General features: G+C 39.2%; 1 protein-coding gene and 1 pseudogene across 3 annotated transcripts in view; one reads left to right on the plus strand and one right to left on the minus strand.

Moving 5' to 3' along the window:
• Window positions 1–2,353: 2,353 nt before the first annotated feature.
• On the plus strand, window positions 2,354–4,446 carry LOC105071162 (vacuolar fusion protein CCZ1 homolog pseudogene; annotated as a pseudogene).
• An 8,425-nt stretch (window positions 4,447–12,871) lies between these two features.
• The window catches only part of UBE4B (ubiquitination factor E4B), a 109,096-nt gene continuing 105,396 nt past the window's right edge, over window positions 12,872–16,571 (minus strand). For 2 of the 3 annotated variants that reach the window (XM_010957575.3, XM_074377461.1), the window contains 3 exons: window positions 15,314–15,488; window positions 14,574–14,720; window positions 12,872–14,249 (listed from right to left, as the gene is read on the minus strand). In XM_010957575.3, coding sequence (XP_010955877.1) covers window positions 14,188–14,249; window positions 14,574–14,720; window positions 15,314–15,488 — 384 coding nt within the window. In that variant the 3' untranslated portion in view covers window positions 12,872–14,187. The remainder of the gene's footprint in view (window positions 14,250–14,573; window positions 14,721–15,313; window positions 15,489–16,571) is intronic. The other variant, XM_010957576.3, reaches the window with a different exon arrangement.

The following is a 16,571-nucleotide window of genomic DNA, read 5'->3' on the forward strand; positions in this document are numbered from 1 at the left end:
AATGGGGACTCTGTCTTCAATTTTCTCAAAAGGAAAATGAGTAAGGACTAAGAATTAGATTTTTATTTCCCTCAATTGCTACATTCCTGACTGTTTGAGTTCCCAGGCAACTTAGCAAACGGGGAAGTTGGGATTTGGGGTTTGAATTTAGTCCTATCTACAAAAGAGCCCACATTTTTCTCTGTAGGAATTGAACCTTCATCTCTTAACACCCAGTTTATACTCTGAGCATCTTGAAGTTACCAGTGAGTGTCCTCCAATCCACCAACTTTATTCATTTTACCTCCCCTCCCCTCCCCTCTTTATTGGCCATTTAAATGGAAATGCACAAAGTTTTGAGATAAGTGGTCATTACAGCAGGATGGTCTGCTTTGCTCTAAATTAAATGTTGTCCTCAACCGAGATTCATGGGCACAAAGCAGTAACCGTGGAGAGAACTGAGGATGAGGTCCCTTTGGCTGCCACAGTATTTCTCAGTCGTCCTAAAGAAATCAACTGGAAAAGAAAAATGTTTTCGCATCGCTGGCAGCCTCAGTAGGTCGTGGTTTGAAAGGATGATAAAACATAGCCTTTAAGACAAGGCGTCTCTGAGGAAGCAGCTAAGCATTTAGATCTATAATATTTATGTAAACAACTGACTCTGTAGTTAAAGCTAAAAATTAACCCCATGTATTCATAATGTGTTTTTCTTTATAAGAGCTCAAGTTTTGGTTTTTTTCAAAAAGCCATTACATCAGCAATTTCCTTCCACCCATGTAATGCTGACAGGTAACACGCTCACTTTACAATGACACTGGAAGCTACAGAAATAATCTCCAAAGGCTATCAACCCACCAGAGCAGAGAGGCCTGGTGATCAGACAAGCTCTGACAATAGCCGACCTCTCTGTCTGAGTCTCCCTCTCTCCCTCCTTCCCTCCCTCTCTTACACACACACACACAGACAGACATACACAGGTTGCACCAAAAGAGCTTAAACATATCACAGGGTTGGAGTTACCATGTTTGTCTATTTTTTAATCACAATCCAGTCTGCCTGTCCACTTTCTACCTTTCAATTAGTGGCAATTTATCCAATGTGCTTAGCTTTCAACAAAAGAGCATAAATAATTTAACTCACCATAAAAAATGATACACAATGCAAAAGGAGGGAAGATTTAAAGGAGACTGCCTGTCTCCTGGAAATCGGCATCATCAACCCTCCTTTATTCATCCCAGGATCCCAGGGGGTTTGGAAACAACTGAAGCAAAGCTCTTGCCCATATTTCTTTCTTTCTTGAGACAAAATACTCCAAAGACACTGTACAGCCCTTCCACACAGGGAGAAATAGTGGAGCCTCAGTGTTTTCAATTAGCAGCTGTGCAGCCGCAGACAAGTAACATAACCCCTCTGGATTTCAGTTTCTTCATCTGTAGAATGAGACAGGTAACCCAGTCGGCCCTCTGTATCTGCAGATATGGAATCTGTGGATACGGAGGGCCGGCTGCACTGCACCATTTTATGAAAGGGACTTGAGCATCCATGGATTTCGGTATCTGCAGGGATCCTGGAACCAATACCCCCGCAGATACTCAGGGACGGCTGTAGTAGCTACCACAGGGTTCTTGGGCGAATTAGGAGAGGCTGTAATCTACACCACTGAACTCAGCCACAGAGAGGCCAGAATAGAAAGTGAAGCAGAGACTGAGAAACTATATAGCAACTGAGAAATCTGTGAGGAGACACAAGGTGGTTGGGCTCTGGGATAGAAGGTAATAACAGACTGACCCCCCGTACCCTTCTCCTCTGCTATTCCCCAAGGACCAGCTGATTATAACCACTGTGAAAGGCTCTTGGAAGAGAGCAGTGCTGAGGAAGGGGTACAAGAAGGTTTCTTGAAGGGCAGTGTGACCTGTTGGGGAGACAGATGGGGACTCATGAGAACTATAATTTAATGTCACCAGTTCTGGCCTCTGAGATGCCTCCATGCACACACACGCACACATGCACGCACTCACGTGCACGCGCACATACATGCACTTACCAGGTGGGCACAAACTAGGGCCAAAGTTTTAGCCTTGTTCACTACGTATAGCTGTTACCATCCAGGTAACTTATGGTACCCAGTGGAATGTGAGCTCATGAGAAAATAACCACACAGCTAAGGAGCAAAACAGCTATAAGATAAATCAAAGGGAATAAACTGAACTGCTCATATCAGAAGAAGCAGAATGAACGGATTAGCCACAACGAAAATTTCAAATAAGCATCATAAATATCTTCAAACTTCAAAAAGATAGGCTATTGGTAATAAGTAATGGAATAAGCAGTTATCTTAAAAAAGCTAATTGGAGAGGCAGGGAGCTGGGCTGGGATGGTGGCAGCAGTGGTGACCAGGGCCGGAGCAGGGGCTGGGACAGCCCAGGAGAAGTGGTTTCCACTGATGCTGCTGAACTTCATCTACAACCCGAGCTTCGGGCCGCGCAAGGGAGAGGACCTTTTAGTCCATCAAAACCTGAAAAACCTTTACATACACAGAACAGACCGGTCCTCAGTGAAGCAGAAGAAAATTTCTGGATGGTCATGTTTATTAAACTTTGTAAGGTGTTTGGAACTCTGTAATTGAAAAGAAAGATGGAAAACAAGTTGTAGAATACCAAGAGGAGGAGTTGCTGGACGAGTTTCATAGCTCAGTGCTCCAACAGTCCTACAGCACGTTCAAGCTTTTTAATGGCACGTTTCTGAGAGCCACGGAAGCTCGTGGTGTCAAGCTCCTAAAACAAGGATGAGGGAAAGTCTTCCGTCGGTATTTGCAAGTGTCGCGATCTACCTGACATTTTTTGGTGCAATCAGCTTCCTCTCATTGGATAAAATGACTTACTTGAAAACCCAGTCCTTTATTAACAGAATAGAAGAAAGTCTGAGTATAGCCAAGTACACAGCTTTTCCCTATAACGATCAACTCATCTGGAGTGGATTAGAAAAAGACAACGTGAGAATTTTATACATGTACCTCACCATATCCCTACTTCCAAGGCATGGTGAACCTGAGCTGGCGGGAATGGATTCTCCAATTAGGGCAGAAATGCTGGGAATTTTATCAGATTCTTGAATCTTAACGATCCAGAAAAATGCAGATTCCTCCAAATTTTGTAAATACAGACCACACTTTTGAAGCACCGCATTGAACTGTTTATAAGGCCAAGAGTGCAGCTGTGTGCTTTATGACTGATGCCTCCATACAGCCTATGCTGGAATTTTGCCAAAGCCTGGACAGCACTGTTGGGCCCCAGCTCACAGTGCTGGCATCTGACATTTGTGAGCAATTTAACATCAACGAAAGAGTATCTGGGTCTGAGAAAGAAGCCCAGTTTTTGTACTTCAACCATGTGAATTTAGCAGAAGGAAAGTACAATTCATACAAGGAAAAACACCCAGTGTGTCACTTAATGTCTGTTCATCTGGATTAAATGAAGATTCTAGGTGATAGCAACAGTGATTTCACTAGAGGGGATGAAGATAAAGAAATCACCGTGAAAGCCATGAGTGTTATTGAGTGGTTGGGAAAAATTCTGGTCAGCAGGAGGTGTATTTTATTCTGAATAAAAAATGCAAGCCTAATTGAAGTAAATGAAGAGGTCAAGAAACTTTGTCCAAAGCAGTTCAATAATATATTCTTCTTGGATTGACTGATAATGGCTTGCTGAAACATCCTGTAAAAAACAACTCTGCAAGCATTTTGTTTACCATTGGAGATTATTGGTCATATTATTGACTGGACTTTAATGACAATAGTAAAGCAATATTTGCTTTGAATAATCAAATTTCTACTCAGTCTGATGATCCCCTGAGGCTTTTAGATTTTAAATATTTATGTGGAATAAATCAAGGTAGTCAGCTACATCGCTATCATTTCATTCTTTGGACATTATGTGAATATTTTACTGAAAAGTAAGACTAATAAACTGTTAAAATTTTGCAAAATTAAAAAAAAATTGGAGATATAGGGTTCAATAGGAAAATGCATACCAAGAAGGAATTAATGAATTAAGAAGATCAGACTGAGAAACTCCACCAAAAGATACCAAGAAGGGACTAGGAGGGGAAACATTAAAAAAGTATGTGTGTGTGTGTGTGTGTGTGTGCGTGTATGGGGAGAGAGAGAGACAGATAGAATTATAGGTTATAATGCTGAATTATTGAATTATGCAACATAGTCATTTTGAAAATTGGCATCTCAAATGCAGAGAAAAAGAAAGAGGGGAAGTTACTACAACCAGAAAAAGATGTCAACAAGAAAAGAAAAACTATAAACCAATGTCCCTTATGATGAAAATATTAGATATAGAGAGATGTAAAAATTTTTAACAGAATTTTGGCAAACTGAGTCAAACAATATATAAAAAGAATAATACATGATGTCCTAGTAGGATTTCTCCCAGGATTGCAAGATTTGTTTAACATTCAAAATTAGTCAGTGTAATTCACCATATTAACAGCCTAAAATAAAAAACTATATTAACATCTCAATAGAGGCAGAAAATGCATTTGACAAAATCCAAGATCCAAAATCCAACATCAAATGTACCCTGAAACATATTCAAGAATGTTCATAGCCACAATATTTGTAATAGTTCCAAACTGGTAACAACCCAAGCGTCCAACTGCAGTAAAATGGATAAAAAAAAATCTTGGTATATTTATACAATGAAATATTTATAGCACTGAAAAAGAGTGAATCATAGGTAATGCAGAAACACTGCCTACACATTCTTCTGATGTAATGTTGATCAAGAAAAGTCAGATTTAAATATAAATATGTTAATATAAAATTTCAAAACAGATAAAATTAAACTATAGTGTTCAGGGATTTGTACCTAGGTGACAAAACCATAAAGAAAAGAAAGGAAGTGATTATCATACAAATCATGGTAACGCTTACCTTTGGACGGGGGTTAGGAGTATTGTGATTGGGAACAAGCACTAAATTGGCTTCTAGGACGTTGGATGTGGTCTGTTTCTTTGAGTGGTAGTTACACAAGTATAAACATTATAATAATTCATTAAGTTGTACATCTATGTTTTATGTATTTTCTGAGTGGGTGTAGTATTTCATAATAAAAAAGTAGGGAGGAAAAACAAGGAAAAAGAAAGACGTCCTAGGCAAACTTATCAACCAAAAGAACATTGTATTAGCAGTTTTAATATTAGATAAGATAGAAATTAATCGGAAAAACTTCACAAGAGACAAAAAGATGGCAAAAGGAAAGATAATCAAGAAAATCTAATAATGAGTATCTCTTCCTTACAACATAACCTCAAAAGATATAAAGCAATTACTGATAAAACCACAGAGAGAAATAGGTAGGTCAACAATTGGAAACAGATTTTATCATACAGTTTCAGAAATAAATAGATCCACCAGGAACTAGACAAAAAGGTAAATAAAAATAGAGAAAATAAAAATAACACAATTAATAAGCTGGGGTTAATAAATGCATATAGAATTTCACACCTGATAAACAGGGAATACACACTGAAACACATGGAAGTTACAAAACTTAATCGTATACAAGGCCTCAGGGAAGCGTTGATAGACTCCCAAGAATCAGCATCATTCTGACAATTGTTTTCAGAGCCCAATGTAATCAAATGAGACATGAATTTTAAATGGATTTAAATGTAACTATGGATATGTATCTAGAAGTTTTAAAAATACTACTAAATCACACTTAAATATAAAATCACAAAAGGGATCATAAAAGAAAGAAAGGAACAATATAAACACTCCATGTCCAAACTGGCAGAATACAGGTAAAACAGTCCTGTTGGAAAACGTAAAACTTTAAATACTTTTAACAGAAAATAAGACAGAAAATATAAACAAAACTAAACCCAAAGAAAGAGAGGGAATAAAAAGGTTAAGAACAAAGAATACAGTAAACAAAATTAACCAAATCAAAAGTTAGTTTTTGTCAGTATGGTGGTTACTGTCAGGGTCTTCGGAGAGAACAGTACCTGGAAGAGAGCAGGAGGGGGTCTGGGGTCCCGGTGATGCTCATTCGTGATCAGGTGCTGAGTGCGTGGCGGTGTCCATGAAAGGTCATGAGCCGTACGATGATGACTTAGGCTATGTGCACTTTTCTATATGTATATCATGCTTCAAAAAGAAACACAATAGCTGGTTCTTTGAAAAAAATTAATAAACTAGAGAAACATCTGGCATGAATCATAAAGAAAAACAGAAAAGAGATAAATGAATATAATTCATAATAAAAAAGGGGAAATAACTCAACATAAATATAACAAAAGGGAATATTATGTTCAATTCTCTGTCTACAATAAAACAAAAAAAGAAACTGAAATGTTCCTGAGATCGCTCCACTGGCCCTATTTCCCATAACAAAAAAGCGCCAGGTTTAGATTGTTTTAGGAGGGTTCCAGCAGTCTTTCAGAGTATCCATGATCCCTATCATCTAAGTTTGTTCCAGAAAATCAAAAAGGGGAAAGATCAAATATCATCTTCTTAGTGGTCTTTCCTGTCTACCCTAAATAAAACTGAAATCCACTCACCTTCCTCTTCCCTATTTCACTTTTCTCTTTGGCATTTACTACCATCCATCATACTATATACTTTACTTACTTATCTTGATTATTTTCTGTCTGCTCTTACTGGAACATAAATTCCATGACAAAAGGATTTTTGTTTTCCAGCATCTGGAACAGTATTTGTCACATAAAGATACTCTGAAATATCTTCAAAATATTTACCCAATGAGTAAAATATCCTCAACTAACTTTTGAAGCAGGTAAATTCTTTAATTCCAAAACTGGATGAGAATGAAATGTAGAAAAGAAAAGCATGGGTTCATGTCATCTTTGCTAATGAGAGCAAAAATCCTAAATAAAATATTAATTAGCTGAAACTAATCATGCAGGAATGCAAGACTGGTTTAAGATAAGAATGTTTAAAGGTGTAATTCTCAGCAATAATAGTCTAGGGATGAAAAAAATCACATGAATTGAAAAAGAAAATCCTTGGTAACTTTCAACATCAATTTAACATAGAAATTTTCTTAAAATAAAAAAAAAAATAGAAGGAAACTGCTAACTTAATAAAGGCTATCTCCCCAAAACCTACAATGGTCACATGACTAAAAAATCTTTATAATTGATGCGATATTGTAAACTGACTATACATCAATTAAAATAATAATAATAAAAAAAATCTTTATATGCTTTCCCATTTAGCTCTGGAAAAAAGCAAAGATGGCTAGTATGACTTTTTCTGTTCAACAGAGTACTGAAAGCCCTTGCCAACATAATAGGAAAAATAAGTAGTACAAAAATTAGAGGAAAAGGCAAAACTGTCTTTATTTGCAGATACATTTATCTATATAGGATATCCCATCAGAATCCCACAATTAATAGAAATAATAAGATTGCTGGATAAAAGATAAATTTCAAAAAAACATATCTGCCCACCAATAATATCCAACTAGACAATATAATAGAAAAGGTAGCCTTTCCATTATAAAACTATGTGAACACTAAAGTAATTAGGAAATAACCTAATGAATGCACAAAACCATTACTGAGAAAAATTTAAACATTTAAATTTAATAAAAAATTAAAATCTTTATAGTGGAATACTTAAAACAAAATAAAAGATACTTACTAAGCTCATAGATAAGACAATCTAGCATTTGCAAAGTATAGGAATGATTCCCAAATTCACGTCTCTAATCTGGACCTCTGCCGTGAACTCTAGGCTCAAATATCCAGTTATGTGTTTGACATAACCCTTTGCATGACTAAAGTCATCTTCAATTTAAAATGAACAGGGGGGAGGGTGGTAGAGCGCATGCATGAGATCCTGGGTTCAGTCCCCGGTACCTCCATTAACCAAAATAATAAAATAAAATAAAATGAACAAAATGAAGCAACTGAATTCTCCTATCTACAGATTGCTCTTTTATTGTCTTCACCTTGTCAGTAACCAGCAACTCTTATCTCTCAGGTTGTTTAAGGCAAACATTTAGGGCCAAATTTAACCTCCTCTTTCTCTCATTATCACATCCAGTCCATCGACAACTCCTTTTGACTCTATCTTCAAAATATTTCCCAAATCTCCACACTGTACACCTCTGTTGCCATTGCCCTGGTCTAAGTTTCCATCACTCATCACTCTTTCCTGAATTGCTGCAGTGGCCTTCCACATGGTCCCCTCATTTCCGTGTTTTTACTTCTGGCCATCCCCTCTCAAGCTGTTTCCCATAGTGAAATGAATGTTGGGTAATGTCACTCTTCTGCTCACACCTTCCAAGAGCAACCCGTCTCACTCAAGGTACAAGCACAGCTTTTACAACAGTCTGTCACATGTAGCCATTATCTTTCCACACCACTCAGTTTCCCTGACCGCATCTCCCACTACCCACAGCCTTGCTCCCTTCCCTCCAGCACACTGGCCTCCTGGCTAGTCCTTAAACATACCACGAGAACTCCAGCAGTAGCTTCTGCATTTGCTTGTTTCCACTGCCTGGACCACTCTTCCCACAGATCTTTGAAGGCCTCTCTCCATTACTTTCAAGATTTTTAAAGGATACTTTTTCAGAGATACCTTCCCTGACCATCCCTCAGAAGATTTTCTCAAACATACTGGTGAGAATGTGAATGGCACCTCCCCAGTGGAGGACAGTTTGACAATATACAGCAAAATTAAAACTGTATAAACTCCTTGACCCTCCAATTTCATTGCTAGGAATACATCTTAACATATGTTTGCACATGTACAAGATGACTTATTTACAAAGTTGCTCACTGTAGCACTGTTTGAGGTAACCCAGACTGCAGTCAGCACAGGTGCTATCAATAGATGTCTAGGTAATAATAGAGTATTTGTGCTGTTGAAAGAAAACAAAATGGATTCCAAGGTATATTTTGTGGGAAAAAAAAGCAAGAAGCAGACAATGTAGAAATACCATTCCTGTAGAAAACTGGTAACAGGGGTGGGACCTTGGGAGGCTGGAGGACTCGGGTAGGAAGGAGGCAGTCCTTTCTCTCAAAATGCTTTGGTATTTCTTGCATTTTGAACTGTCTGCACATATTTTCTATTCAAAAGATTAAATTTTAAAAATGTAAAGCTCTGAAATCACATTTATGGTTTTGAAACTTGAGAAAGCTGGTCATTGCTCAACACTGTGAACACACTAAGTACCACTGAATTGTACATGTTAAGATGGTTAGTTGTATGTTATGTGAATTTAACCTCCAAAAACCCATAAATAAAAATACAGGTAGATGTAACAATACTAAAATTCAGAACTTCCATTCAAATAAAGGAGATAGTAACAAAACTGTCAGAGAGATAATAGATTGGGAGAAGACAGTCCCAATGTCTAAAACTGACTAGGGAGTAAGTTCTAGAAGATACAAAAGAATGCCTACAAGACAGCCAGAAAAGGGGCAAGAAAACAGAGATCAGGACTGACATTTTATGAAAGGGAGAAAACTGCGTGGATGATTGCATTTTCTAAGATGGCTGCAATGAGGTCTTCCATCCACATGCTATTCTTAAAATGTGATACTGAAATTCCTCCCATTGAGAGGTGGGCTCCTCTTGAACCTGAGCAGGCCTGTGACTGCAGCAGAAGTGACAGTATATGACTTCTGAGGGCGCTAGGTCATAAAAGACCAGCCTCTGCCTGGTCCTCCTGGAGTGTTAACTCTTAGAACCTCGTATGTGAAGCCAAAAACCCCAGAGAGGCCAAGTGTAGGTGTTTCAGCCAACAGCCCGGTGGGAATGAGGAAGCCTTTACAATGACTCCACCCTCAGCCACCATGACTGCAATGGCCATGAGTCCCTGAGTGAGAACTGCCTTGCTGAGCTCAGCCCACCCCAGAACCATGATAGATGGTAGTTAAATCTGTTGGGATGAAGCAAAAGGAACTTCATTTGTATACGTTAATCCCAAGGGCCTTTTAGTCATCTGAGGTGTCCAGTGTCTGCAGTACAGAAGAGAGGTCTGGGCTGGAGATACAAATTTGGGGGTCAACAGAGAGTGGCTGGTAATGAAATCTGTGCAACTTAAGTTACTTAACCATTTAATACGAGGGTTGATTACAATAGCCAAGACATGAAAACATCCCAAATGTCCATCAACAGAAGCCTGGACAAAGAAGATGTGGTATATGTATATATACACAATGGAATACTACTCAGCCATAAGAACAAACAAAATAATGCCATTTGCAGCAACATGGATGGACCTGGAGATCATCATTCTAAGGGAAGTGGGCCGGAAAGAGAAAGAAAAACGCCGTATGACATGTGGAATCTAAAAAAACGGGGATACAAATGACCTAATTATTTATAACTTAAGATGATTTATTTCTTGAATATAAATAAGCATATTTGACTGTCTTTTATGATTAGATTACTGTGTTCTGTTGCTTCTTATTTTGTGGCTGGCTTTATTCCTTTGACAACTATGTAAGTTTAAAAGCTAAAGCTCTAAACTGTTCTTAGAAACACTGAACAGTACATATATGTAAATTTAAAAAATACGTTCAGTATATTGTATATATGTATTTACATGCAATATATTGTACATGTGCAGTCAAATTGTAATAGTTCTACCTAATAAAACTTAAAACTGAAAAATAAAATAAAAAAATACAATACAATAAAATGAGGGCTGAGTCTAGCGCTGACCCCAAGGCCAAAGCCCCTTCTGGAATGCTGTGCTGCTTCTCCTTATCTCCTTGGCCATTCTGGAAGACAGTTGGCCCTCTGCATACGTGGGTTCTGTATCCACATATTCTACCAACCATGGTTCAAAAATATTAAATAATCAAAAATCCAGCAAGTTCCAAAAAGCAAAATTTGACTTTGTCACATGCCATCAACTATTTCCATTGTATTTACAACTATTTACATAGCATTTACATTGTATTAGGGATGATTTAAAGTATATGGGAAGGTTCTATGCAAACACTACATCATTTTATTTAAGGAATATGAGCAACTGCAGATTTTGGTATCTGCGGGGGTCCTGCAACCAACCCCCTGCGGATACTGAGGGGCCGTTACGCTGCCACACAGCAGGAGTGGTGAAAGGATCAGACTCTGAAGCCCAGATGGCCTGGACTGTATGCCAGTTCCACATCCCCTTCACAGAGTTGTTGAGAGAATTAAACAAATTAATATATGAAAGAGTGCCTTGTACACATAACATACTCATGAAATGCACATTACTAATCAACCAAGGATGGCTTCCTTCTGCCCAACGCCAGCTAATCCAACATGTCAAGCTCATACAATGGATGTGTTCTTCAATCAAAAACTTACCTGGTCACAGGGGAGGGTGTAGCTCAGTGGTAGGGTGTATGCTTAGCATACGCAAAGTCCTAGGTTCAATCCCAGAACCCCCATCAAAAAACAAACAAAAACCAAAACAAAACCTCCCCCAAACAAACAAAACACTTACCTGGTCAGATAGGGCCTATTTATGTCCTCTTGGCACCCCAACAAAACACTGTGAAATTCACTATTTTATGTACCAAACCCAAAGGTTACAAAATGTGAACAAAATAATGTGCTCAGCTATTTTTTCGATATTCCATCAACTCCTTTTAAAAACCCACACAATAGTGAGTCACAAAACGTGTAACAAGTTATTTTAATCATCTTTCTTTTAAGGATCATTTCTGTTTTGCTCATCTCAATCTCAGATCCTCCTTCCTATTTGACCATCTTCCTTGTAGCCAAGACCTACTTTTAAAATATCTTGGGATTTATTTTAATATCCATAATTACAGAAGAAAGGCGATCACAAGTTTCTATAAAATAGCAACACTTCAACTATAAAAACAGAAACCCCAAACATCTTCCCCCTGGAGACAGTACAGGCAGGAGACATGCCCTACCCGGCAGAAGGTCCTTGAAACCTCCAAATTCTGAATATTCAAAATGATGAGTACATCTGGAGACAAAGCAGCATCCTATTACATTCATGAGGAACGAACCGGGCATGCAAGTAATATGACAGAACCTGAGCCTCTGAAGAGTTTGCAATCTGGATAGAGAGGAGACAAACAACATACACTGATGAGATGGATAAACAAAATTAGGCACAGAAGCCAATAAACATCAAAACAAATGTATATAAAATTGGTAAAAAGAAAATAATTACCTGCATGGTGGGATTATGGGTGATTTTGATTTTATCTACATTGCCTAAAATTTTTGTTAACATGAATAGATTCTACTTTTGGGGGGAAAAACGTTGATTTAGTCCAAATGTGCTCAAGATAAGTCGTGGTTCAGGGCATGGGCTCTGGAGTTTGGACATCAGCTCTTTCATTTCATGAGCTGGCCAGGTGACCATGAGCAAGTTACCTAACCTCTCCACATCCCACACTCCGACCTGATGAAGAAAACCCAAAGATAATAGTGTCGTCTTCTTAGAAAATGAAACTGTAACCGTAAAGGCCTTTGCATAGCTCGGCACACAGTAAATGCTGTAAAAACACTGCTATTATTCCATGAGCTGCTAGGTAAGGTTTAGTAAACAGCAGTGCCTAAGAGAACGTTAAGGAGATGGGTTGAACTTGAGTAAGAATTTTAAATGCGAGAAAAGATATTTGTAACAGGGTAGTAACCTGAGAACCAAAGAGACCGAACGTGACAGAGCTCAGCCCCCTGGAACAAGCAAATAGTGACACGGGAACCAAATGGAGCATCAAGACTGACATGAATGCAAAAAGTTTATTTTAAAAATAGCAACTCCTAATTGACTCCAGCAAAGGTAATATGCCACACGCAAACCGTCTGGCTCTTGGTCTTTACCCACCCCTTTGTTTTCCACAAAAAGAAGAGACTCAAAGAAGATTCCTTCTGAATGTGTATCATCATTTATTGTAGTTTGCGTTAGGAATTGAACAGAGGACACTGTCTGTGGAGGGGGAAAAAAGGAAAAGAAAAAAGAAATGTTTCTGTAGACTCAATTTCTTCAAAACACTTTATGGTTTCAAATCCTTTTTTACCCCAAAGGAAATTCAAGAATTCAAGTATGGTAAGGAGGGAGCAGTAATACAAAAAGTCTTGTGTTTATGTGCGTGTGCGTGGGTGGGTGTGTTTGTCTCTGTGTGTGTGTTTTACAAGCAGACGTACTTCCACATTTCTTGCACCCCTTTTTTGCTTTGGTAAGGCCAGCCCCAAAGGACACATCATACAAATGACCCCTGCCTCGAACTCACAGACTTAAGAGTTGAGGAATTTATTTACCCTCGTAGGATAACTGTAAAGGTTTCAAACTATCACATAGCATTAAAAACACCATTTCCCCCTGGAAACCATAAGTCACGAAATTCTGATGTATTTAAACGCTTCCTTTGCTGCAGCTGTTTCTTAAGATTCCTAACAGTGGGCTTATTACAAGGACCAGAGCAACAGGATCCTCTTCATTTTGTTTAGAATTAAAAAATTTTAAAGGGACATTTCAAAAGAAAAAAAAATAAAAACTGAAATTCAAATTCTGAAAATATCTTGCCTTTTTTATTAATCATGTCATCTAACACCAATTAAAAAAACAAATATGTGAATATGATATAAAAATACGATCCCAGGGTTAACACTTTGTTGCAGGCACAGTTATCTCACAGAATATATGTTTGGAGGGCCAGGGAAAGGAATTTATTTTTGTTTTGCTTCTCTTAAAAAAAATCCACAGCAGTGCAAGTAGGATCAGGAAGGGGCAGGGGGGCGAGGGGAGATTCTTTAGCAGCAAAATGTCCAAGGTTCTCTAATCACAATCAAAATCAACGGATATTGGGTTTAGGGGGAAAAAAAAAGATGAAGGAGATGCTGCCCAGACCCATTTGTCATCAATCACTAAAAGACTTCGCTGTAAAAGCCCCGCATTGTGACATATGAAGGACACGCTCTGTGACACAAGCAATCATAAAATGTGTCCCTCAAGCTTTTGACCATGTTTGTCACTTAAATATATATACAGCAATTGGGCTCCTCTTCCTACTCATGTCCTTTCACATCTCCACCGTTCGGTCACTCTGGGTGGGCTCTGGGTGTATTTTGCCACTTCTGGGCCTCCAACACTTGAACAGCATTTGCACCTCTGATGCTGCTGCTTCTGCTTGCTCTCCGGCCTTGGCTGCTTCCAGCAGAGGGTGGGCAAGGGGGACGGTTTAATGATCACTGTTCTGTTTCTCTCTCATCCAGGCGTGAATCTGTTCTTTCAGTTCTGGCACTGAGAAAAGAAAAGGAAAGGATTAATGTCCCAGATGGGAGGGCTCTTCCTGAGAGGTGCTGCTGGTAGTTCTGCATAAATGGAAAGAAAGGGCCATTCATTCCCTCACTGAACTGAAGACTGAAGAAGAAACAGGACATGAAAAGTAAGGACTGGAATTCTACAGTAAAACAGAGCAAAGAATGTTTTGTGTCTTTTCCACTAAGTATCAAAAACTATGTAGTGCCCAGATTTGATACATTTCCCCCTTTTGACTACTCCCTGATACATGATTTTGGCTCCCCTGCTTGGTACAGGCGTAGGACCCACAGTGCCCTCCTCTACCTGGTTCCAGCATGCTCTCGGTCAGCGTCTGTCGGTTGAAGGGGTCCGTGGGGGAGTTCAGCAAGTGCCGCAGGATGATGGAGCGGTCCATGATGGTGCCAGAGGGCAGCCGCACGGGGTCAGTCATCAGGGTGTCCATCAGAGGGTCTACAGACACAAAGCAGGCAAACTAATCTAACAATAGGGCCTACAACTGAAAAAGAAAACAAAACAAAGCCCCTCCTATTGGTGAAAAATATAACCACAGGAACAGCAACCAAATGGCCCCTACCAGGCCCCTGAGCTTAGAAGGAAATCAGCGTTAGATAAAGACATATACATCGCCTTTTGTAGAGGGGACAGTCCCCTTCTTTCAGCTACTGCTGGGAGGAAAGAACAGAGGAAAAAGACCGCGGGACAGACACAGTGGTGGGCCCTGCTGGGCTCTGTGGCGCACGTGGCAGGCTAGAATCAATCCTTCCTCCTAGGCCTTCTCAGAATTCTTTGAAGATGTGAATCCCCACTTGCAAAGGCAAGGCTGACCTTAGAATCTTCAGGGTTGTTACCTGGTTTGAAATCAGGCTAGGACTTTTTTTTTCCCCTTGCAATTTGCAATATGAACTAAAAGTAGGCAAATGTAATTTCAATTCAGACCAAGGTCTCAAAAAGCAACTACAGCACAGAATGCCCTCTTCTAATGTTACCTGTTTCAAGTTAACTCAAATCAAAAAAATTCAGCATGAAAAAGTGGGCCTACTCGCCTCTGAACTCATCTGGGGCGTCACTGTAGTCGATTTCTGCACGTGCATTCTTGGCCACTATCTCCTCCACCTTCTCGGCCAGGAGTTTAAACTTCTCTATCGCTATTGTGGATTTGATCCCTGCCTTCCGCATCTTTGAAATTACTTCTTCAAACAGCTCTTTGCTGTAGGATCTCTGCAAATGAGGGAAGACAATGTGAGACATAAATATATTTTCAGTGGAAAAAAGCAAGCTGCAGAAAATACCCAAAGTATGATCTGTTTTTCTAAAAAAAAGAAAAAAAAAAGCCCTAAAATTATGATGTGTGTATGTATATACAGAAATACTCTGACATGGCTATAAATACGTAAAGACTAGAATAACACACACCAAACCGTACAAGGTCATTACCTCTGGAAAGGGCTTCAGGACTGAGGCAAATGAGGGGAATCTTTAAATTTCTGAATTCTTTTTACAGTAAACATGCATTTCTCTTAAAATTTATATATTAAAAAAGAGGAGGAAATCTAGTCTATTTCAGTCCTTGCCGAGGCACTGTGCCTCAGCAGCATGTGAGAGGAGGTGGAAATCTCAGTTCTTTTTCCTAAAGGTAAACATGGTGAAATCACCTCAATACAGTTCATCATCAGTAGGTGCTTTCTACCGCTCACCGTTGATCTTTCTTTAAGATCTCTTAGCTCAACACTATTAAACGTCAGGAGAAGACAAGACACATGCCTATGAGAGAGTAGGAAGGATGGTCTGAAGGGCAAGTGCCCACCACAGACCCAGATGAACCTGGACTTCAATTCTGGCTGCACGGTCTTAGGCAAATCTCTAGTTCTCCTGAGCCCCAGTTTCCTTGGGTGTAAAATGGGGGAAGTAACATTTACCCCCCAGACTCCTAATTCATATAGATCATTGCCATTCCAAAATATCAAAGTATATCACATTTTGCATTTAAGGTAAGAACACTGGCCAGTTGTCAATTTAGTGACACTGATGTAAACAGAGGAGGGGAATGGTTAAACCTGAGACTCTGAAAGAATGGACCATAACCTGTGACTTGTTATTTCTAAATGAGGATTCACACGGGATGAATCCATCTCAATACTTGTGTTCTCTCAGAATGCTGGGCTGAAGTCCTGTCTTTCTTCTTTCCTTTTTTAACTTCAGTTTCTAAACAAGTGCACATGCTCTCTTTCTCTCTCCACACACACCCACGCCCCTTATTAAATCCACGCAACTCAGGGAGGGGAAAAGAGAGGAAAAGACAAC

This window comes from Camelus bactrianus, chromosome 13 (assembly GCF_048773025.1).
Source record: "Camelus bactrianus isolate YW-2024 breed Bactrian camel chromosome 13, ASM4877302v1, whole genome shotgun sequence".
NCBI lineage: Eukaryota > Metazoa > Chordata > Mammalia > Artiodactyla > Camelidae > Camelus > Camelus bactrianus.